Here is a 24,384-nt window from a genome sequence, read left to right as displayed (position 1 = left end):
GAAGAAAATCAGGGTCGAAAAACAATTCTTTAGCTGCACGATACTGGGAAGATAGCACATCCAGCTGCGAAGCTATCTCGAAAGAACTACCAAGATGATGATGATAAACTCCAATAGAAAAGGGACCCTTGGAGTCCCGCAGGATGGCTTCAAGAATAACATTTTAGAACTACCTAAGCTCAAGCTCTCCGATAGCTTACCTTGGCTAGATTCAGCAACAACTCCCTCGTTCGTTTGAGCACGAACATGGGGCACGACTGCTGAACCCTCACCACGAAGAGAAGACGACATGGTGGATGAGCTAGGAACAGAAGGAAGAGTTTGAGAACCGCCTAAATCCATGTCATCAGCAGAAGGAAGATTACCCAGTACGGTCCAGTCAGGTGACGAAGGTGGGTGTCCAATATCTTTGCTAACAGGGGCAGTAGAAACAGACTGAGCACTCCCTAGTGAAGCAGGAGCAGCTTTGAAGGAGAAGCTAGCTAGTGAAATCACAACCTTCTTCTTCTGCTGTGAATCTGAGCTACCAGCCCTCACCGTGGGGGTAACAACCTTAGCAAACGAACCACTTGATTTACGGGAGGTAGCAGGAGACGAAGGGAGACTCTTAGAAGCCACAACAGCAGCTCCAGCAGTGGCGGAAATAGCAGGAAAAGCTTTGCTAGGACCATAAAACGAAGACATCTTCAAAGGCAATGTAGGAGAAGTGTCTTGAACATTAACAGGCTCGACCAACTGAGCACCAGTACCAACAAGAAGGTTCTCACCCTCAACTGAGGCAGCTCGGACGGGACTAGGGTTATCTTTGGAAAAATCCTCCTGAATATCATCCAAATGAGGGCTGAGGCCAGTATCTTCGATATCCTCCATGTCCTCGTCACCTGGTACTTCGCCAGCTGCCTTAGGATCCTCATCCAAAACATCAAGATCAATAACGGTCTTCAATTTACCCTTCCTCTGGGAAGACTATAAAGAAACACATGCATCAGCTAAGAATCAGGGACAAGGCACTAAGGAACTTACAAGCGCAAAGGTATGGAAATGATCCTTACCTCCGCAGGTGTTTCAACCAAAGCCTTTATTTTCCTAGTCTTTATAGCCACATAGTTACCAGCAGAGCCTGGAGCAGTCCCAGCAGAAGAAGCAGGGGCAGACTGCGAAAGAAAACCATCAGAAAAATAGCCAAAGACGCCTAAGCAGCCAAAGACACCTAAGAAGACAAATATATCAAAGAAGACGAATATATTAAAATCAAATGTACCTCATGAGAAGCAACATGATTAAAAATCCAAGGCCGATACCCATCATACTTCTCGGGCAAAGAACGAGCTGAACGAGGGACAGAGGGATTTGCGGTGGTGAAACCATAGGCCCAAGGACCAACTACACGAAGAGGAGTACGATCCCAACGGTCATCATGATCAAGACGGATGCGGTCAGACTTCGACAAAAGTAGCCTAGCAGAATAAGGGATGGTAGTCAAACCAGTCTTATCAATCTCCTCCAGCAAGCGAAGGCTGTTACCCTCCCTAATCTGCCTAGCAGTAACATGAATGCGACGAGGGCCAACACTCCAAGGAAGAAGGTTACTTTTATGAATGGTATCTGCATATGTAGCGTTGAAGTTGGCGGAGGTATAATCCTCCTGCTTAGATCTCCCTTCAGCAAAGGGGTCATAGGAATTCAAAGTAGTCTTTCCCTTGCTATGATACCAACTCTCATGAAGGGCACCCAGTAATTACCAGTATACTGCATGATTCCTCGGACCTGAGTCTTATTTTCCGGGTCATCCCTGGTAGACAAGACGTTGTAGTAGAAAGGATCTTTTCTACTAAACAAAGGGAGGAGCATACCTACGGCCAATCGGCCAACACTAATCAGAAGATTATTCTCATCATAAGGAAAATCTCTAATAAGAGACTCAGTGAGAACATCAGGGCCGTTGACAAATGAAATCTCAAATTTGTGAAGACGAAAAGACTTAGCAATCTCATCCAAAGTTAGATGGGAATAGATATCCTTGTCACGAAGTGTCATCCTTTGCAGTTCATAATGAGGAGGAGGAGGTGGAAGATCCTCGATAACAAATCCTCCAACATCAGGGTCCACAACATCCTCAGAGACCGTAGCCACCTCAGTACAGCAGGCACCTCTGAGTCCTCAGGAGGAGGGGATGGCGTAGCATCAGGATGATCCATTCGCGGAGGAGGATCCGTCGACGAGGATATCTTTGGACCTTTATGCATAGGCTTCTTTGGGATCCTCATAATTCCTAACATCAACAGGAAGAACATCTTCATCAACAATGGCAGAAGAAAATCACAGTTCATTCCAAAAGCAGAAAAGGGGCAAAAACCGACATACTTTGGGTTTGAACACATCATAAGGAGAATATGAATATCATACATCAAGAAAATCAAGATTGCAGACAAGGACCGTTCATGGCGAAATCATCATCAGAAATCAAAATGGAACAAAACCCAAGTTCCCATACAACGTGAGCAAGTAAAAGAGAACGATAATTCTCACATGCAATTATAACATCAACATCAGTAATCCCCAATTCAAAGAAAGAGACACAGGGCCAAGCATGAAGAAAATCAAAACTAAAAGACGAGTATCACTTACTTGTACGACCAACTATGGAGCCAAAGCACTCGAAGAATCAAAAGAAAGAAGGAGCAGTTAGCAACCGGAGAAGAATATCAATGAAAGAGATAGAGAGCGACAGTTCGAAGAAGAAGAAAGGGAATTAATAAAAATTCCTTCTCTTCGTTCCCCTCTTATAGGCGGCTGGAGAATTCAAAAATTTAGACGTCCCAAAATTCAAGGGGAAGTTATTGCATGAAAGGACATGTAGGGACCACCCAATCGGTACGTGCAAAAATGGCGGCGTAACAGAAGTTTTTCTCCCACATCTACCAAACAGTAGAATATGAAAGAAAAGGGGAAAAATGTGAATACCAATATTCTGTGGAGCACGTGTCACGATCTTAGTGGACGCATACAAATTCAACTGTGCAGCCTTCGCTATACAAAGAAGCTTGAGTAGCAAAGGATACCTCCGCAGATCTACTTTATCTCATCCCAAGAAAGAAGGCCTAAACGGTTAAGATGAGAAGAGTAAAAGCCTAGTCTACAAAGAGGCAGCTGGCGAAGGGACAGAGGTAGATGACGCATCTAATCAACATTAAATGCACAAATCTATTATCTACACGCATGAACCAAGGCACGTGGAGAGATAAGGCGTGGCAGAACCCGATTGGCAGAAGCTGGCGGTGAGCTAAGGTACAACCTGTACTAAGGTTGGGTAGTTCCCGAAGGAACGTGGGCCATCTGAGGTGGTGGAATACGACTAGAGAAGGTACGTGGTGGACGAAGGTACCATTGGTAAGAAAGGTATATCAACAGACCATGGACCCAGAGGAAACAAAGAGATACCTGGAGCAGAAGGGGCTATAAATACCAAGCCTCACCAACAAACTAAAGGCATTCAATATCTAGGAGAGAAGATCTAGTCTTAAGCTTATACCTATTTAATGTTCAGAACTTAAGTATTTACTTCAACTTGAGTTCTCTCTATTACTTTGGGAAGCAATTAAGATCTCTTGTAACCACCACAACTTAATACAAAACAATCACTCATTACCCCGTGGACGTAGACAAATGTTGAACCACGTAATCTCTTGTGTCTCATGATAACTTAGAAGATTTTACATTATATTTGTGTTCTTCATTATTATTGTGATCTTGAATATCTTTTATTACTTAGCATTATCAGTTCAACAGAGGTATCGATACTATTTAGCATCAGATCCTCTGAGCTGTATACATTACGTAGACTACGGGAAAACGAGTAGTCACAAATACCTCTCAAAGACTACGCTGGAGTAACTGTAGCCGCGTTCATCAAAGAACATATCATTTATAGGTTCGGCGCGCCCATGATAATTAGAGCGGATAATGCCAAGTCTTTTGTAAACAAGGTTGTACTCGATCTGCTCCGCGAATACAACATAAGACGTCATACATCGACCCCTTACTACCAAAAGTGAAATGGGAAAGCTGAGGCGACAAACAAGATGCTCATCCGAATCCTCAGCAGGACAGTGCATGATCACCACAGAGAGTGGCACGAACAGTTTCCATTGGCACTCTGGGCATACATAATCTCGAAGCATAGCTCCACCGGAGCATCACCCTATTCACTAGTCTACGGAGAAGACGCGATACTGCCGGCAGAGATAGCGATTCAATCGGTAATAGTAGCGATGGCCAGCCACAACACGCCAGATGAGATAAGTCGTTTCGCCCACCTGGATACAATAGAAGAACGGAGAGCACGAGCGGAACGATTGGCAGGATCTTACAGGAAGCGTGCAACCAATTATTATAACCATAGCACAAAGAAATGGCAGCGCCGGTAAGTTTCCCGCAAACTGGGAAGGCCCGTTCAAAATAAGAAAAGTAGCAGAAAGCGAATACCATAAGCTTAAGCGCATGGATGGACCAAGGTAAAAACACCCATCAACAGTAAATGGTTGAAAAAGTTTCACGCCTGAACCCCTCAATGTATAAACATCTGCTTCAAGCAATAAAAGTAAGTTATCAAAAGTGGTGTGAATCTAACAAAGGTCTCAGGTCAGCCAAAGGCGCCTGATCGACTGAAAAATCTACAAAAGGTCTCAGGTCAGCCAAAGGCGCCTGATCGACTGATAAATCTACAAAAGGTCTCAGGTCAGCCAAAGGCGCCTGATCGACTGACAAATCTATAAAAGGTCTCAGGTCAGCCAAAGGCGCCTGATCGACTGACAAATCTACAAAAGGTCTCAGGTCGGCCAAAGGCGTCTGATCGACTGACAAATCTACAAAAGGTCTCAGGTCGGTCAAAGGCGTCTGATCGACTGACAAATCTACAAAAGGTCTCAGGTCGGTCAAAGGCGCATGATCGACTGACAAATCTACAAAAGGTCTCAGGTCGGCCAAAGGCACATGATCGACTGACAAATCTACAAAAGGTCTCAGGTCTGCCAAAGGCACCTGATTGACTGACAAATCTACAAAAGGTCTCAGGTCTGCCAAAGGCACCTGATTGACTGACAAATCTACAAAAGGTCTCAGGTCAGCCAAAGGCGCCTGATTGACTGAAAAATCTACAAAAGGTCCCAGGTCTGCCAGAGGCGCTCTATCGACTGACAAATCCAAGAAGAGGATGCTAAGGGTAATCCTAAAGAGAGGGGGGGAGTAAGCGTGTTTCATTAATGCCCACCCTACCCAACACCTTCTCAATAAAAAGGGGGAGTAGGCGCGTTTCACTAACGCCCACCCCATCCAACACCCTTTCAATAAAAAGAGGGGGGAGTAGGTGCGTTTCACTAACGCCCACCCACCCGATACCCTTTGAATAAAAAGAGGGGGGAATAAGCGCGTTTCATAACGCCCACCCTACCCAACACCCTTTCAATAAAAAGAGTAGGGAGTAGGCGAGATTCACTAACGCCCACCCCACCCAACACCCTTTCAATAAAAAGAGGGAGGAGTAGGCGCGTTTCACTAACGCCCACCCGTCCCAATACCCGTTCAATAAAAAGAAGGGGGAGTAGGCGCGTTTCACCAACGCCCACCCCATACAACACCCTTTCAATAAAAATAGGGGGAGTAAGCGCGTTTCACTAACGCCCACCCCACCCAACACCATTTCAATAAAAAGAGAGGGAATAAGCGTGTTTCACTAACGCCCACCCAACCCAACACCCTTTCAATAAAAAGAGTGGGGAGTAGGTGCGTTTCACTAACGCCTACCCAAATCAACACCCTTTCAATAAAAAGAGGGGGAGTAGGTGCGTTTCATTAACGACCGCCCCACCCAACACCCTCTCAATAAATAAAAAAGAGAGGAGAGTAGGCGCGTTTTACTAGGGCGTTAACCTTCTTTTATCAGTGGTAACCCCCTCATAAAAGAGGGAGGGAGTACACATACCCTTCTCAGAAGAAAAAAAGGGGGGAAACGTGAGAGGGACGGAGTAAGCGCATTCAACAAACAAACAAAAAAGAGAGAAGGGGAAGAGTACAATACTTCAACTTAAAAGCAAAAACTATTCATACTGATTCAGAACAAACACAAAAGGAAACAGAGGAACCAAGCGTCAAAAAAAAACCCTGCAGAGGGATACGCAACCTAATCATCCATTAATGCCCAACAACGAGCAATATCCGCATCCAAAGCTTCCACCATCAAACGTCTGTCGTCACACTGGGAAGTAGCCAGACGAAGATCCTGGTCAGTCTCATGCACTAAATGATGGTTGTCTTGAATAACTTCACCCTCAACTCCGGCTTCACGAGCAAGCGAAAGAGTATCCTCATGTTCATCGTACTCTTTACGAGTTTTATCCTGATGAATCAACCGAAGCGTCCACAACAAACCCGCTTCTTATTTTAGAACCAATAAACGCGCCAATTCATCAAAAAGGTAGGGGTGAGGTACGAGCGTAGAAGCAGCCGCCAAGGTCAGAATATGCCCAAGAAGCGGTAAGGCTATCTGATCGTAAATCCAGAGATGGAAATCAGAAACGGTGTGATCTATAATAGCCGTCAGCATCACAGAATCTGCGAATAATTGATTGGATGCATCACGAGCAGTAACATCCTCGTCCAACGCTCGCCGGACCTCTAATGGCGCACGACCTGATGATTCAGGTTACCGAGCAGTCTGGTACACCTCGTGTTGTAACCTAAAGTTCTCGCGCTTGGCATATCTATTCACCTTCCTCTGCTTTCGAAGATCCTCGATTTCAGACTTCACAAGCAGAATCAGTTCACAACGTTTGAATCTCGTAGAAACCAACATGGGAACAAGCGCCAAGGATAACACATATCCTTGAAGAGAGTTGACCATGCATGCAATATATTGACCAAGAGAAGGAGAAAAGAAAATAAAAAAGAAACTAATAAGCATACCAGGGAGAAGAACTGTATATAAAGATAAAGGGCGTAATTCATGACGCAGTTACCGTTCACACCCCTCCCTTTTTCCTTTACACGTGGAGACACATGTCGATTCACATTAACGATGAAGTGCGGAAGATAGTGCTTCCAGGGCATTCCTGGGGCACCTCCCAGAGAGAAGGTAAGCTCGAAACAAGCCCTGGGGGATCAGGAACTAAAGACCAACATGGCAACGTCCACAAGACAAAGCGGTAGGGAAAGTAACAACAAGGAAGAAAAACCTAGCAACAATCTATAAATAATACCAAGGGAAATCCGCAAGAGACAAAGTCCCTAAAATAAATACAAAAAAAAAAACTAACAAACATAAGAACAATGATAAACCACAAGTAACCAGCAAGACAAGACACTCCTAAATGACACGCAACTCAGTCAATTATCAGCTCGCGACAACGGGCAATGTCCATGTCCACGACCTCCGCTATCAGACGCCCTTCATCACACTGAATGTCATCCTGGGACAATTCTCAGGTGGCTTCGCTTATCAACCTACAGATATCTCGTATGACTTTGCCTTTAACTCTTGCACTACGAGCGAGCGCTAGAGTGCCTTCGTGTTCGTCACATTCCCTATGCGCTTTGTCTTGGCGAATCTTCCTAAGAGTCCATAGCGCTTCCACCTCTGCTCTTAACACCAGTAAACGCACGAGTTCATCTCTGGGGTAGGGCAAGTTCACGAGCGCCGAAACGACCGCCAGGGACAGAGCATACCCAAGAAGCCGCGGGGTTGCCTGACCAGAGGCACATGAACGACAATCGGCGATGGCGTGATCTATCGTTGCCGTCATCGATGAAGACGACTCCATGAGAAGTGAATTAGCATCATACCAGCTGTGACAGCATCGTCTAAGGCATGCTGAATGGCATAGGTCATATGGCCGGCCCTCTGAGACGCTTGATGCACTTCATGACGTTCCGCGAACTAAGCACGCGTGAAGTCCCTATTTGCCAGCCTTTGCTCACAAAGCGCCTCAACCTCATCCTTCACCAACAGCAGGCGCCCCAATTCTGCCTCCTTGAACATCGAGACCAGCGTAAGGATAGGCGCTTAGGTCAAAACGTACCCATGAAGGGAATGATCCATCTAAGCAAGATATCCGACGGAGACAAGAATAGAAACAAGGGGGCTTGAAATGGATGATCGAATAGAAGGTATGATGCCTTTATATTGGGGGAATACCATCATGAACCGCCTCACCTCTCGCGACGTATGGTGATTAAAATGCAGAATGATTTGACTACCGGGTCACTTAACAGTTGACCCAATAGTCAGGGGACTAATAATGATACATGAAAAATAGTACCCCTTAATGGGTGTAGGTTGGGGTGTGCAGAAAAACCGAAACCGCGGATTTCACTCGCAACCGTCCCCAAAATTGCTGGTGAAAACCAATCCACAAGAGTGTATGGGCCGGTCACGGTTGAGTTTTCAAATCCGCAAGATTTAGCGGTTTGGTTGCGGTTGGTTTCGTAAATCCGCAGATTCACCCGCACCGTAGGGTAGTAAGGGAATTTAATAAAATATAGGTTATCCTTCCGGTGTTATTTAGCCTTGTAGTTTTCTTTCCTGTTTGTTGCAAGTTTGTCTCTAGAATTTTGGATGTGTTGAATTTATCATCCCTTTCAAGTATGGTCACAGTATAACAAAAATCCAGATTCCTAGTATGAATCAAGTTTAAAGCACTATAAATACAGCCGTCAGAAGTTGTTTGTTAAAACTTCGTCAATCTCTTCCAGTTGTCCCGTTACACTAAAGGTATGCTCTACTGGAGTAAAATCTTGCTCGGTCTGTTTCATGTACATACATACTAATCTTCTCTCGTTATATGTATGCACTTGGAAGATATTGGATACACAATTAAGATCTAGCAGTCATTTTATCTATATAAAGAGCCCGCCCCGACCTTGTTTGAATCCCATACTATCACCAATCTACTCCTGTTTCAGCTTATTTTTGAATATACTTCTCCAGTGAGACCCAATCTTTTTTTTCCATGGGAACGGCGGATGAAATAAGTTTTAATGGCGAATATCTAGAAGAGAATAAAGTAAACGTTACCAATACTATCATAGAGGAAGAACCAGAGAATATGAGCGCCATTAAAGCATCCGTGAAGGTGTTACTGGAAGGATTAGGAGAGGATTCTAACAGAAAAGGTCTTATTAAGACTTCTCTTCGGGTTGCTAAAGCTCTCTTAGATGGCACCAGAGGTTTACACTATGAACTCATAATTAAGTACTTTCGTTTTGCTATTGCTATGAACTTCCCATTGATCATCAGTCTGCAAAATCCGAGTAGTCGGACAGAGAACCAACAATGGGTAAATTCGTGGTTAATCCGCAACCGACCCGTATCATCCGCTGATCCGCGGATGCGAAATCCGCGGGTGATTGGGCCGGACACGGTTTGATTTTCCAAATCCGCAACTTATACGGTTTGGACGCGGGTGATCTCTAATCCGCAACCCTCCGTCCGTTGCACACCCCTAGGTGTAGGGTACTCTCAAGGAGGTGGCTATGTCAAGTAGAAAACATGGGGACTAAGCCCAAGTCCAACAAGAAAGTGTCCATTGGAAGGAAGGACAAGGAAGGGATTCATGAATAAGGAAGAGGTTATATTAAAGAATTAAAGGGGTTTAGGACACATGGCATGATGTCATAAAAGGAATAGGCTTTTGGAAAGTCTATATAAAGAAGGACAAGGTACAATAGAAAGATAACTCTCTCTCTTACTATTCTTGGAAAAGTGAGGTCACTTGGCTAGCTAGGACGGGTAGAACCTCAAACCTAAATTCACCCTTCAACATCTTGCGTTTAGTCTGGTGCTAAGTTGGAGCTCAAGCCCACCATATTCCCCCACATATCCACACTAGTTTCCGAGGATAAAAAAGCATAAAAAGGAAGAAAAAAACTGAACGAGTGAGATACTGTAGGAAAATTAATAGTAACTACTCTATCTTTGAAACCTAATTTACGCTCCCGGCACGCTCCTCGAATTTCATTTTTTGAGAATTTCACGAATCTCGTTTCTGATTTCGTTCCCGTTCCCGAACCCGTTCCCGCTCCTGGATACTAAGGCTCAATCTAAGTTTGTCTATATCAATTTAACCTAGATTCAGGCGATCCAAGCCCACTGAAATTATTGTAATTGTATGAATGAAAAAAATTAGGTATATCATCCGAGGTAGAGGTGTAGAACGGACCGACACGACCCATTAAGATGCGAGCCCATCGTGGTGTATGCCGTGTTCTGTCGTGCCAGAGATCAAGGCACGCACGTGCTATAAGGCATCCTAGGCTAGACTCGAATGTTAACATGCTGTGTTGGGTTAGGCTGGACTCAAATTTTAATGTGTTATACTGGGTTAGGCTGGACTCAAATGCTAACTTGTTGTGCTGGATTGTGCTGGCACGACCCAATTTACATCTCTTATTTGATGCATGTATGCAATTATGGTGGCAGTACTCTGTTTTTCCCATGTGAGTTCATGTTATAGTTGGCAGTGAAATTTTCACAATAGTTGCCGCTTGCTCTGGTTTTCGGTAATATGTGGGCTAGCAGCAAGTGTTGGTGTATTTGGTCTGGATTTTGGATGATGCACTAACCTCTGTTGAAACGTGTCTTGGAAAACTGTAGTACTAGATTGTATATTCTTAAAAATTGTATCTAATTAACTGGGGCATACGGTAATGTTTGATAATTTTTGTTTTTTTTGAAAAAATAATTAAGCAGCTTAATCGAGGGAGTATAACACTAGAGTCCATAAAGGCAGCAGGATTTCTTTTGAGTTTCAGATTGAAGTTCTCACACCAAATAAAATATCTCAAAGAGTCGGAGCCTACACAGAACTCAATCCCACGTTCTTTGTCTTGCGCGTACAATTTAATGCCAACGACCAACTGCCATCCGATTGCAAAAGGGTGAAAACATGGCACCCACTGGCCTGGTCTCCCCCATCCCTCTCCCTTTGACCACTCTCACCCTATCTCTAAGTGAATAGTGAGTCAACTTTATATCATTTGATATCTATATATATTCTCCTCGTTTTGCCATTAACTTCCTCACACATTACCCATTTTTCTCAGCACTAGCCTTTTCATTCCCTCTGTTTGTTTCTCTCGGTTTAGGAACTCCAGCTACTTTCTCATTCTTTCTACATAATGATGATGAGGGATAGTGAGGTTAAGATAATGTGGGTAGTGGGTGCAATAGCAGCAGTATTCTTGGTGTGTATGAGTAGTATAGATGAAGTAGAAGCTCAACCTCAAGTACCATGTTACTTCATATTTGGAGATTCCTTAGTTGATAATGGAAACAACAATAGAATGGCTTCACTTGCTAGAGCAAATTATTTACCTTATGGAATTGATTTCGCTGGCGGACCTACCGGAAGGTTTTGTAATGGAAAGACTACCACTGATGTTATTGGTAAGTTAGTTATGTCACCAAATTTCTCTTCTTTTATTTTTCTCTCACTAATCGTCATGATTCAGCAAATCTGAGTTTTTTTTAATGAGACTAGAGAAAACTACTCTTTGGATTGTTTTATTTTCTATAAACTGCATGCAGGATAGTAGTAGTTTTTAATCCTCTAATTGTGCAGTGTAATTGGGAAAAACTGACGAGCTAGCTTTTAATCCATTAGGTTCAGAACTATAAAGATATATACATACCGGAGTAGTTTTTTTTTTTTTTTCGTTTCCCCCGATTGAAAGATAATCTATTCATTGAATCATCCTCGGTTCTCACAGGATACATGAGAGAAGATAAAATTAAATGAGAGTATGACAATAACACCTAAAACTAATGGCCACTGCATGGGTCTTCTTCATGACCAATTTGTTTAGGTTGGCAGTACATATTACCTATCATTGACCGGCCTAAAGTTATGTGATGGTAAATTCAACCATTAAATGATTCGGTGGCTTATTTTCAAAGTGACAAGTCAAACCAAATGACTGCAAGTTTCTCATTTACAACAATTAAAAATGTTGAGAGCCAATGTAAAAGATTCTTGGTTGTTTTGGTTGCAGCTGAATTGCTAGGATTTGATGATTACATTCCACCATATGCAAGCACAAGAGGCCGAGCTATTCTCGGTGGACTTAATTATGCATCCGCAGCTGCTGGTATAAGGGATGAAACTGGTCAACAACTGGTACAGATCACTCTGAAATACTTAAATGTTTGTATAGGTATAATCGCTAGAAACTTCTCCTCACATTCCTTTGATCTCGCAGGGTGGCCGAACAAGTATGAATGGTCAAGTAAATAACTACAAAAATACAGTCTCACAGATTGTAAATATACTTGGAGATGAGGATTCAGCAGCAGATTACCTAAGTAGGTGTATCTATACGGTTGGAATGGGAAGCAATGATTACCTCAACAACTACTTCATGACTGCCTATTACACAACAAGTCGTCGTTACACCCCTCAACAATATGCTGATGTTCTTGCTCAACAATATTCACAGCAACTCAGGGTATATTTTGCAAACATTTCAATGAAACCGTTGATAAATATACCATTAATATATCTGACATGATTCAGGGATAACATTACAATTTAAGTGTTGTTAAAATCAAGTAGGTTTTTTCTAATTTTTCTGTTTCTTTTATTGGGCAGACTTTGTACAATTATGGAGCAAGAAAGGTGGCAGTGATCGGTGTGGGTCATGTAGGTTGTAGTCCAAATGAATTAGCTCAAAACAGTGCTAATGGTGTCCAGTGTGTCCAAAAAATCAACGATGCGAATGACATGTTCAATGCAAGACTGAGATCTCTCGTCGATGACTTTAACCGTAACCTGGCTGGTGCTAAGTTTATTTACATAAATGCTGCTGGAGTTTTCAACGACATACTGACGAATCCCTCGCGTTATGGTATGTGCACATGAACAGAACCCACATTTGTCTGACATTTTTTTCCCCACATATCGGTCTGTTAACTGTGCGGGTTTCCTAATAGATTTATCATCTGATTCTGCCTGCAGGTTTTACTAATACAAATTCAGGGTGTTGTGGGGTTGGGAGGAACAACGGTCAAATTACTTGTCTACCTTATCAAACTCCTTGCCAGAATAGGGATGAATATGTGTTCTGGGATGCTTTCCATCCGAGTGAGGCTGCAAACTTGATCATTGGAAAACGAGCTTACGCTGCTGAAACTCCATCTGATGCTTATCCATATGACATTAGGCAATTAGCGCAGGTCTAAGCTGGGGATGATCATAATAATGATGCCGACTAGCAAATATTTTACAACCATGCAATATTTCAGATTGTTATCTATATATCTACATTACTGCTTTTGTTATGTCAATTCTTTTTTATGTACGCCATCATTGTAAAGGATGCGAAGTTATCAATGGAAAGAAGTTTAACTATTGTATCCATAAGAGAAGAGTACAATAAGCGAAAACACAGAGCTGGTAAAGAAGCTTAAAATGATGGACAGACAAACGGAAAGCCTATTTGCTCCCATCTAAACACAAAATCCATTGAAGATCTGACTCAGTTCTAGGAGAATGAAATAATTTTGCTAACCTATAAAACTGCGTCAGGGAGAGCCAATTTGGGTACTTGGCCTTGGCATTAACCTAATCTTACTGATACGTTGGCATGTCTGAATTAGGAAAAAAAAAGTGTTAATTTGACCCTAGATTTTAACACAATCACATCAAGCTAAATAAGAATAAAAGTCACATTAGAGAAACATACATGTTCCACATGCATGTATCTTATTTTATGACAGTAAAATAGAATTTTGGCGTGTCATCAACATAGAATAGACTCAGCTAAAACACAAGTCCTGATGTCACAACATAAATGATTATGAATCGGTCTTATACATAAATCTACTAGGAGGCTAGAGAGCAGAGAGAATGCCGAATATTATGATATTTCTAGCTTGAAGAGGTAGTAGTAGTGATGGTACTAGAATAGGTAGTAGCGATATCTTCATATTTATGAATGAGGGATAATGAACCATTCAGAGATAGTACTCTGGTTCTTGAAAGAGAATGCCATCATCAACTGCAAACAATTCCAATAAACAAAACATATATCAACTAGAATAATAAGTACTTCAGAAAGCTACAAGCATTTTCTTAGTATCAGAAAAGAACTAGGTGGTAACTGGTAACTCAATAATATCATCGGAATCTGTCAAACTGCAAATCTAAGAAACCCACATTTGCAAACAGAATATAATGAAACTTGCAACTTCACCGACCAAAAATATCTAAGTAATGTAGTCAAATCCAGATGTTTTAAGGGATATCAAAGTAGAATAATTCCAGTTCAATTAAAAGATGAAGTCTAGTTAATTTGGCCCCCTCTCTTTGTCAGACAACACAAAACACACTTTAAAACAAATCTTCACGCATGAGTCTAACTTCCATAAGCCTCCTCGCCTCCAAAACCGTAGCTACTGTATTGCAATGGTTTGATGTCTTCTATCTTTGCTCTGAAAAACATTTTGGATAAACTAAGCTTACAACTTGGGTTACTAATGTATGGAAGTTGCTACATCATAAAGAGTTATGATATGAGTGCCTCCAGTTCCATAAAGAGTTACAATAGGAGCACCACAAGGTGCACCACTCTACTGTTACTTGTCTCACAGGTAAGCAAACAGATGCCAGTACCAAACAAGTTTCTAATCAGCACAAGTGACGCATCCATTTGCTGGTCTAGGTAGATGGAGGACCACGGTTCTTAGCACATCCCTATACTTTACATAATTTGGTCTGAGAACTAGTCTGAAGAGACTTCGATCACTAAGGATTTTGATGTTAGCAAAGCTAACTAATGATTTGAAATCGTGTTATACTTGAGGCCTCTCATCATTCTAGACTGAAACTTGTCATCTATTTGATCATAATAAATTTAGCCCAGTCAAGAAAAATCATAAAAGACCTCAAGCCTCACTTTACGAGCATTATGCAAATGCATTATGAAGAAGGCCAATTGATATATGAACTATGTATATACCCCGCGTAGAAGAGCCCTAATATTCCTAAACAGGATCTCCTATGGGTATTAACAACCTAAGGAGTTTATTCTCATTATTAGGTGAGATGTCTTATTTTCTACAGTGTTAAGAATTAAACATTTGAATTCCCAATCATGAATTGCGTACTTTAGGCAGAATCAAATTCTTAACAACTTTCTCATATACAAGTCTAGCCAGGTGCTGGTTTGCACTTATCATCAAGCATCAGCCCTTGAGTGACAAATTCACAGGCACTTTTATAATCTCTTCTAGAGTTTATTTATAAAACAGCCTACTAATTTGTATCCCTAACTTCTGTAGAAAGTGAAAATGGTGGCATGACAAAAGATCTGTGTTTTTCACTCAAGAAAGAAAAAGAACAACTGATGTTTGAATGTGTTATGTTCTGTTTTCCATTTCTTTACTAACAAAATTATGGTTAGTACCTCTCTGTTCTTAGATGGGTGCATGAAGTGGTGGATGTGAAAATTGCTTGTGAATGCCAGAAAGGTATGGTGATGAAGTAAAGTTCTTACCCAAGCTGAAGTGCTGTCTGCTCTTGGCGGGAGTAATGGTGATTGGCTGATTCGAGTAAATTATTTACTTGGAGAAAGTTCCGAGAGTCATAAGCAGAAGAAGTCATGACATCATACTCATTTCCAGGCATCAAATTCATCTGCTGTCCAGCTCTTTCATTGTCTGCTATCTGTATATGTTTAACAATCACAAAGCAAACCTTTCTTGTTATTATCATGCATTTATCGAACAATATTAAACTGCTCATATATTATAAGTAAACATGGAGAAAAAGAGAGAGCATGAACTTACCTTTGCTCGGAGATACATGTTATCATTCTGCAAGTCAAGTTCCTGCAAAAATTATAGGTTCGTTTGTGATATTCAGTTGGTGAGAAATTTAAGAAACAGTTAAATATGTTAAAATAAGATTTCGTTCAGATAAAGATAGATATTACCATTGTAGTAGTCCGCATATATTCTAAGTGATAACTTTAAAATTATAAGTGCTTTTATAGAACTTTCATATCAATTATTAACGGTTGTTGGGAAGTTTAACAAGCCAACCATGACGGAAATTTTTTTAAGTCGATGCCCAAGATTATTTCGAAGACTCCTAGTACTTTATGATCTAATGAGGAAGAAAAATAGATAGCTTTCATTGGTTAAATCAATCAAAAGCAGTTCTATTGAAAACCACCATAGAAATTTTTCTTGGATAAGGCAAGATCTTTTTGAAAGAAAATAGTCATTGTCATTAATCATAAGAACACAAGAACGGTCTCAATTTTCTGCTATAAATGCAGTTTCAGTTGAGCTATGGTGAGTCTATCCAGAACAATCATTCTACAATTGTTTTGTGCTTCATAATCTTCTACTGCTGCTGAGATAATTAAGATGTTGAGAACATGTTACGGGAGATAGGAATGTAGTTACCCTCTTCTGCATGTACTCAATTTCGGCGAACAATAACTCATTCTGGTAAAACCAACCGAAAAGAAATTCAAAAAGTAGTTAGTGAAAGAACTACATATAATGGACATAGACTGTCTAAAACGAACAAATGGATCAGCTTATACTATCGTACGAGGAAACAATTTCTCTCTACCTTCTTTGACCGAATTCTGCTTATGCCTTTCTCTAATCTACCTTCCAGCTGCTTGAGTTCTTTAACACTCATTGAACTAAGAGCTTCTCCCATCAGATGCCTGAGACTATAAGTGTGTTATTAGTATATGTAAATGAGTTATACGATTACCCCACACATGTATGAGCTAATTTTGTTTGCCATATCACCTGTTGGAGTTCTGTAAAATCCCAATTTGCTGACGGAGTTTCGTAGCTTCTTGCTGGTAAAACTGAATCAATGGGGATAAAACAAATCAAAGGTTAAGAAAGTCTTACGATATCCCACAAGCAAAACCCTACAATGTACATATTCTTAATTTTGCAAGACCTTTTATAACTACATTTTAGAAGGTAAGCTCTTGTTAGATTCTCATTTCAAATTCTTAGAGAAACACAAAAGACCTGAAGCAACGAAACAAAGTAAAAAGACCCTGACTTACTTGAGTATTGGCTTCTGAAGCACATATGGTACTGGAGGGATCTGCACACGTCTTCTTGTACCTGTCAATTGTTGACTTTACACTGCACACACAGTAAATTAAGTTCATGCACAATTTGTAATTTTAGTTTAATACTGAACGTAAAACTAATAGCGAGTGTAATCACAAATATAAAATGTAGCAGAAATGAAATACAACAATCATCAACATTTCAATGTAAAGTCTATATTGTTTGGTTCAGTTTTGAGAGATGTAGTTTTTATTACAGTTTATTTGGTCATCAGATCTAACCTCGGGAAGTTACTCAATATATAGTAACAAATCCCACCTACGCATGTATATATATAGTTACACTATATAATCTATCAGATCATTAACTCGAGAACTGATATCTTAGGCCAGGCTAGTGGAAAATCATTAATGAATCTGAAACTGCCTTAAAACGACATAGATTCATGTATTTAATGAACCAACCTGTACAAGTATGCTTGATTGCATCATTACTCTTAGCTCCAAGGTTTTTTTTTTTTTTTGTTACTTGTAGAACACGTTATCTCTACTCTACAAAGGCTTAGGTCGGCTCAAGTTCATAGACGAAGAGTTGCAAGTAACTAAGCTGTATAGATAATTCATCAGCGAAAGTGTTAAGAAAGTTGAACATGCCAGACATGGAAGCAATTCCTGCTTCTCTAGTACTAACGTTGTCCAAAACCTTTTAACTTCACTTTTGCTCTCTTTGACTCTTTCTCAAAGGCTTCTTTTGGTGTTTCCAAGAATTACACAAAACAAGACTTCCTAAAAGTTTTTTCACATAAGCTATCTTCAACATTCTTTCAACCATTACCCTTGAAATATCACTAACACTAAGTTCCGTCTATGGAAACTAAATGCAAAAAAAAATCTATGCACATACACATCTGCAAACAGGGAAAATATCGCGCTGGTTCTATATGAGTAATCCTGCGTCTTGACAACAAATGCTATGCAGCTACATTTTGCTGTCAGTATCCCTCTAGACTGGACTGGTCGGAATTTACAAGTATGGCATATTTAATAAATTTAGTATCAAACTAAAAGGGGCTACATTCCTATACTCTCACTATTGCTGTTATGTCATTATTTTCCCCTCCTTTTTGCTACTAATAATTCTTCTATTGTATGCTTTGAGAGCTAATTTGTTTTATACATACAGACACCAGTCAAACATGGATCATTGTGTTGCAGAAATTAGATATACATTATAAATTCATAAGAAGAATAAAAATAGTACTAAATCACATTAATGTTGCCAACAATATTATCATATTTCACACACAGGAATTATGAAAACAGAATAGCCGAAGTTAAAACTTAAAGACAAAACGAAGCATTTGAGCTTAACCTAGAGTCTTGTACTGACATTGTACTCATTATGTTAAAATTGGGTGTACTCACTAAATAAAGATACAATTTAATTGTTTGTGCAAACATAAAAATACAATACAAAAGGCATTGCTAAAAACCAAATGTCCGGTAGAAGCCTTTTATACCTTTATGGACACAAACTGCCTTATTATATGATGAAAATGTCCAGCTAAATACATTACTAGTAAGTAAAAGTGAAAACATTTTTTTGATTTTCCTTTCAACTGATTTGAAAATCTATAAATGGTTCCCAGAACAATATCTTACACTAATAACTGAAATTAAACAAATATAACCCAGAGAAAAGAGAACTCAAGCACCATTGTGTGGGTAATCAAAGATGGACGGCTGAGATTGGATGATCAAATCACTCTACTATTACTCCTAAAACCTAGCTAGGGTTTCATTTTTGGATTACACGACAACCCATGAAATATTAGTATCCTCTCCAATAACAAAAGGACACGAGTACACCTAACCGTATATTCCCGACATTTAAGAATTCTACTATCACTACAGTGTATTCGTGTGTATTAAAACATAAAGTAATGGAAAAAAACTTCAATTTCCGAAAAGATGCTACCTTAACATTATCGAGCTAGTGATTGGTTCTTCACTGCCACGCTGGCGTTATTCCGACATTATGATTGGTTATAGGATATCTACCGTTAGATATTCGACACGTATTATTCATCTATTACCCAGTGTGTAAAAACCAACGAATTCAATCTTTTATCCCAAAAAAACCCTAATTTATTTAATCTGTCACCATTTGTACGGATCTTCATGCATGTAAGCTTAAAAGTACAGTAACCTAATTGGTTTGCAGTCGTCGTACCTTCTGTTCTCTGTCGACACCCCTTTTCTCTCTCACCCTACAAACCCTATTCTATCTCTCTTTCTATCTAGAAAACAACAAAAAAAATAAAATATGAAGTTCTGAATTTGTGCACAGTGAGGTGACGTTGTTGGTTTAACCTAATTGGTTCAAATTTCTTTTCTTTTTTTGTATTTCATTTTGTTCTTCTCTAAAAATGGGATCCTCAGAAGAAAAAAAACATACTCAGAGGAGATTTACAGAAGAGATCCGTCCAATCATGGATGAAGAAGAAGAATAAGGAAGAAATGAAATTTAAGGGAGTAAAGTGAAGATTTGATTTTGAAAAGTATGCGAAAAGTAAATCACAAATGAAGAAACCGTGATCTAAGCTTTTTTATTTTATTTGTCAGAACAAAATTTATAAACAAGAACTGTAAAATCCTGTATGACGCAACAAAAGATTCTGGAAAAAAATTTCATTGGAAAAAACTAACCAGAAAACGGAGAAACGAAAAATAGATTTAAACCCTAGCTCTATATAGATCCATAAGGGCAAAACAGTCCAGAAAAGAAGCTAATCTTAATTTAGCTGTTTTGATGATCAGAACTACTTTATGACATGTTTCAATTAAACCCTAATTAGGAAGAAGTTGGGATTTTCAAAGAGGAAAGAAAAAGAGAAAAAGCCTATTAGTGAAATATGTAACCCTAAGTTAGTTTTGATTTAACAGTATCTTTTTCAAGAAATAATCATGATGATGAGAACTGACATAACATATTACTGAGGAAGTGTTAAAAGAGAAAGGAAATTGGACTACTAATAAGAGAACGACAGCTTTTTAACATTTCTAGGGTTATCAACACTCAGAGAAAGAGAGAGAGATTTGATGGTTTGAGGCGACAGAGTAGAGGAATAACCGGAACTTATACAAAAGAAGAAGAGAAACAGCAAAGCCAAAGAAAGAGTTTGAGAGAGAGAAACTGGTAAAAGATTGATTTCTATTAACCTTATTTCATATAACAAACACAACTACCACTACTCCTTTTCTATTCTAGAAAGAGAGTCTCTTAACAGATCTATCTATATGTCCATCAAACTATCACCCAAACTAGAGCACTGATAAAACTCAAGTCTATAAACAAAAGAAAAGGAAACTCTATCCCAAGGAGAAAAACAAAACAGAAAGGCGACTCAATCTTTGCTACAACAAAATATATTTTTATGCATGATTAATGATGATTATACTAGTATAACATAAAATAATGTAAAATTTTTATTCTTTAAGATCTAACAGAGAAGAACAGAAACAAAACAAAATGAAATCACCAAACAGAAAAAAGCTCCGAGGTGTCTAACTAAATTAGTCCATAATAATTAGTACTTCTAGAAACCACAAAAAACGAGAAATCAGTTCAGTCTTTTGTAAGAATCTCTATTAAACAAAGTAAGTAAAGCAGGCAGCAGGACTAATTCTTTTTTACTTTAAGAGAATGTATGCATCGTTTCGTTATACCTATTGTTGGCGTACTCATAGAGGCGTCCACGATTGGAGAAGACAATAAGAGCAACTTCAGCATCACAGAGCACAGATAATTCATAAGCTTTCTTAAGAAGACCATTGCGACGCTTACAGAACGTAACTTGGCGATTTGTTGTGTTTTCGATCCTTTTGATTTCAATCTTTCCTCTTCCCATTCTTCTACTACAACTTCCGATATTGAAATTGTTTGGAGATACCTCCTCCTCCTCCACCTCCTCGGCCTCCGTTACTTGATTTAGGAAATCCGTGATGATAATCTGATCATACATCATCACCAAACAAACAAACAAACAAACATTAATCCCATGCCCCGAATAAATTTCATTTCTTTCCAAAGAATATAGATACATGATCATATCTATTCGAGATTTTAGTCTCAATTAAATAGAAGACTCAGAATCCTTAGAATAAGAATAGATCCGAAAGAAGTGAAGCAACAGAAAAGAGATAGAGAGAATTGTTTACCTGTGAAAGTGAAGAGAAAAGAGGTTAAGATTGATTGACGGGTAGAAGGAAAAGAAAGAAAAAAGGCAAAGGAATGTAGTAATCAAACTGGGTATTTATAAAAATTGTTATGTTTTAACAAAAACAATATCCATGAACAGTAGTAACCTTACTGATTGGTGGTGATCTAACTTTGTGTTTGTGATTCTTTTGAAGTTATATAAGATGGTGTAGAAAGAGCTAGCAGCTATGTCTGATGATATATTACTCTCTCTTTATTAAATAGTAGTTGGTGTATAAGCTATTAGAACAAAGGAGGAGGGGGTAAGACAACAGAGAGAGGGACTTATTACTCGCACTTCACACACACACACACGCAGAGATAGAGGGAGTTTATTGAGAGAGAGATAGAAAGTAACAAAGAGAGGCCATTAGAGTCCAATTTGGATGTGTGTGTGTGACGGGGCAGTGAAGAGGGAGAGAAAAAAGGATGGGGACTTTGTTTGGGAGAGGAGGAGAGAGATATTAATGGGTGAATATGACATTTGGGGGGAGTTGCACTCAAGCTAATACAATAGATAGATAGAGGTTTAATGATTCATCCTCCCACTCTCTCTAGATCCCTCTGTTTTCATCTCTCTCTCTCTTTTATTTTTTACATATGGTTCTTCTTGTCTTTAGAGAGAGTTGGGATGATGCTTAAGAGATTTGATTAGAGAGTTAAGAGTTTTGCTTAAGATTTTTATTCCTTCCTCTAATGATGATGATCATCATCATGATTTCATTCCCTTCTACTATATTATATACCTATGGGCTATGGCTATACATGATATAATGGAAGTTTTGACTTGGAGCACTCTGCAAACAACAGTTATGCTACTCCAAATTGCCAATTTACATACCCTTTTCATAACGAAAACAAATGAAATGTAGAAAGGGAAACACCAAAATGCTTATTCAAATTCGAGGAAGAAGTATACTTGAAACAACAATATTTTTGTACCTACCAATACTACTAGCTTTTTTCTCAAAAATAAATAAATGCGCATCAGCCTTTATTTCACAACAAAAATGCCCTCCTTAACAAGTAAGGGACATCAATAACCTTACAAAACTGTCATATGCAATGCTTTGAAAATCTGCTCAGTTTCTACCAATATTTTCTTATTATGCATATACCTCTAGGTGGAATTTGAATTTTAGTACATGGATTTAACTACACTAGTTAATATGCTTTACCAATTTGCCATTTGTTACATTAATATAAACCCCTTTTTCCTTTTTCTTAAATCGGTAACATCTGCCCTGGTTGTTGCGCGCTCTTATATCGTTTTAGGTGGATTGATCTCTATATATTTACAAGCATACCGGAGAAGGGAACTGTTTTCAGCTTCACGTGCTCGTAGAAACGTTTTTTGCAAACATTAAAGAAAGAAATCAATCGGAGTCCTCTTATGGATCAATGAAAAAACTTCAATTCATCTGCATAATAGTGTATATTCAGCTGGAAATTGATGCAGGGCATACTACAATTCCAGAAGATTCCGCTTAGAGGTTTGGCTTACATGGTTTCCTAGTTTCAGTCTTTCTTATTTTTAGGATTCTTTTAGATTTCCTTTTAGTTTTATGTTTCCTAGTTTAGTTATTCTTCAAACCTATATAAAGGCTAGATTAAGTCTTGTAAGAGCTATCTATTACTCAATCAAATTATTAAACACAAAACTTATCTTTCTCTTCTTGCTTGAATTCTCTTCTCTTCTTGCTTATAGCAATCTAGTATTGCTTTCTTTTACCTTGTTCCACATTAGTTGGTATCAACCGCTTAGTTTTAGGTTTTCATCCTATAACTTGATCCTTTACATCGCTTCCGCAACACCTTTCAGTCCTTGTTTTAGTTCCTTTTCGTATACAAAAAAAAAAAAAAAAATGACTGCTCAACCAGTTACTCTAGCAGTAATCGAAGCTCTCATCAAATCTCATACCGAGATTTTGGCAAAAAACATTACTGAAGCTCTTGAGAAGTCCATGGAGGACAAATTAGGGTTAAGAGATACCAAGCTTGAAACCATGCAGAATCAACTTTTGAAGGTTGTAAAACATATAAATCTAGATTTGGATATGCCTGAGCTTGTAGACTTAGAAGGAAAAACTAAAGAAGATATACTTCAGTTTTTACAGAATGATGAAGTACCTGAAGATGTATTGCGTACTTTAAACATTAAGAAACCGTATGAAGGTTTCATAGGTCATTCAAAGAAGAAGATAGTTTCTCCTGCACTTGACAGTGATGATGAAGATGAACGTGAGAACGATCTAGAGAAGAATTGGATTGAAGAACGACGTTTAAAAACTGGTCACAACCCTTACAGTTCTTTACCAGAATATAAACTAAAAGCTGATATTCCCAACTTCTCTGGAAATTTTCGTATTGAAGAACTAACTGATTGGTTCTTTGAGGTAGAAGCTTTTTTCGAATTCATGGAAGTCCCTGAAGATGCTAAGGTTAAACTTGTGACGTACAAACTCAAAGGAGGAGCTGCAGCTTGGTGGGATAAGATCTGTGATGATCGTAGAAACGCTAACAAACCGAAAATACGTACTTGGAAACGTATGAAAACTTTGATCAGGGATAAGTTCTTACCTAGAGACTTTATGCAGCAACTTTTCATCAAATTACAAACATTCAGCAGGGGGCACGAACTGTTGAAGAATATGTGTCAGATTTTTATAATTTGGTCGCACGAAATCAACTCAAAGAATCTGAAGAACAGTTAGTTGCAAGATTCATTGAGGGACTGAATAGATTAATACAAAATGGTATGACTCATTCAGTTTTTACTATGGTCGAAGCTGTGCAGCAAGCTATTAAGATAGAAAATCGTCTTATTCGTTCTTCTAGGATTTATCCATCCAGACAAGGGCGTTATCAAAATACTTACAGGGGTACCAATTCATCTCAAAACTTTTCTCCAGATACTGTTTTGAATATTCCCAGGCCTCCTTATGATGATGTTAGCCATTCACATCGACAACCTAGCCATATTGTGCCTTATACTCCACCTCTGGCTACACCTATCTTAGCCA

General features: G+C 39.3%; 2 protein-coding genes across 4 annotated transcripts; one reads left to right on the top strand and one right to left on the bottom strand.

Moving 5' to 3' along the window:
- Positions 1–11,089: 11,089 nt before the first annotated feature.
- LOC113287476 (GDSL esterase/lipase At5g45670-like) lies at positions 11,090–13,409 on the top strand. The gene is made up of 5 exons (XM_026536243.1): positions 11,090–11,437; positions 12,043–12,167; positions 12,250–12,495; positions 12,639–12,894; positions 13,005–13,409. Exons 1-5 carry the CDS (start codon positions 11,170–11,172, stop codon positions 13,226–13,228), a joined length of 1,119 nt encoding a protein of 372 aa, XP_026392028.1. The 5' UTR covers positions 11,090–11,169; the 3' UTR covers positions 13,229–13,409.
- Positions 13,410–13,696: 287 nt separating this feature from the next.
- LOC113287477 (floral homeotic protein AGAMOUS-like) lies at positions 13,697–21,736 on the bottom strand. Of its 3 annotated transcripts, none has more exons than XM_026536247.1 (9): positions 21,322–21,713; positions 20,830–21,113; positions 17,092–17,173; positions 16,820–16,881; positions 16,632–16,737; positions 16,460–16,501; positions 15,836–15,877; positions 15,544–15,713; positions 13,697–14,046 (listed from the first exon to the last, which is right to left on the bottom strand). In XM_026536247.1, exons 2-9 carry the CDS (start codon positions 21,009–21,011, stop codon positions 14,043–14,045), a joined length of 690 nt encoding a protein of 229 aa, XP_026392032.1. In that variant the 5' UTR covers positions 21,012–21,113; positions 21,322–21,713; the 3' UTR covers positions 13,697–14,042. The 3 variants fall into 3 exon arrangements, with proteins under 3 accessions (XP_026392032.1, XP_026392030.1, XP_026392031.1); XM_026536245.1 differs by lacking the exon at positions 13,697–14,046 and adding an exon at positions 14,145–14,479 and having other exon boundaries at positions 21,322–21,736; XM_026536246.1 differs by lacking the exon at positions 13,697–14,046 and adding an exon at positions 14,145–14,479 and having other exon boundaries at positions 16,632–16,731; positions 21,322–21,714.
- Positions 21,737–24,384: the final 2,648 nt, after the last annotated feature.

This window comes from Papaver somniferum, chromosome 6 (genome assembly GCF_003573695.1).
Source record: "Papaver somniferum cultivar HN1 chromosome 6, ASM357369v1, whole genome shotgun sequence".
In the NCBI taxonomy this organism is placed as follows: domain Eukaryota; kingdom Viridiplantae; phylum Streptophyta; class Magnoliopsida; order Ranunculales; family Papaveraceae; genus Papaver; species Papaver somniferum.
The sequence above is the reverse complement of the archived record's forward strand: the minus strand, read 5'-3'. Positions and strand labels throughout refer to the sequence as shown.

Coding starts and splice junctions, on each gene's coding strand:
- LOC113287477 (XM_026536245.1), bottom strand. CDS start 21,011: ATGGGAAGAGGAAAGATTGAAATCAAAAGGATCGAAAACACAACAAAT. Junction 16,738..16,819: donor ATTTTACAGAACTCCAACAG/GTGATATGGCAA, acceptor ACACACTTATAG/TCTCAGGCATCTGATGGGAG. Junction 16,502..16,631: donor GCAGAATTCGGTCAAAGAAG/GTAGAGAGAAAT, acceptor TGGTTTTACCAG/AATGAGTTATTGTTCGCCGA.
- LOC113287476 (XM_026536243.1), top strand. CDS start 11,170: ATGATGATGAGGGATAGTGAGGTTAAGATAATGTGGGTAGTGGGTGCA. Junction 12,168..12,249: donor ATGAAACTGGTCAACAACTG/GTACAGATCACT, acceptor TTGATCTCGCAG/GGTGGCCGAACAAGTATGAA. Junction 12,496..12,638: donor AATATTCACAGCAACTCAGG/GTATATTTTGCA, acceptor TTTATTGGGCAG/ACTTTGTACAATTATGGAGC.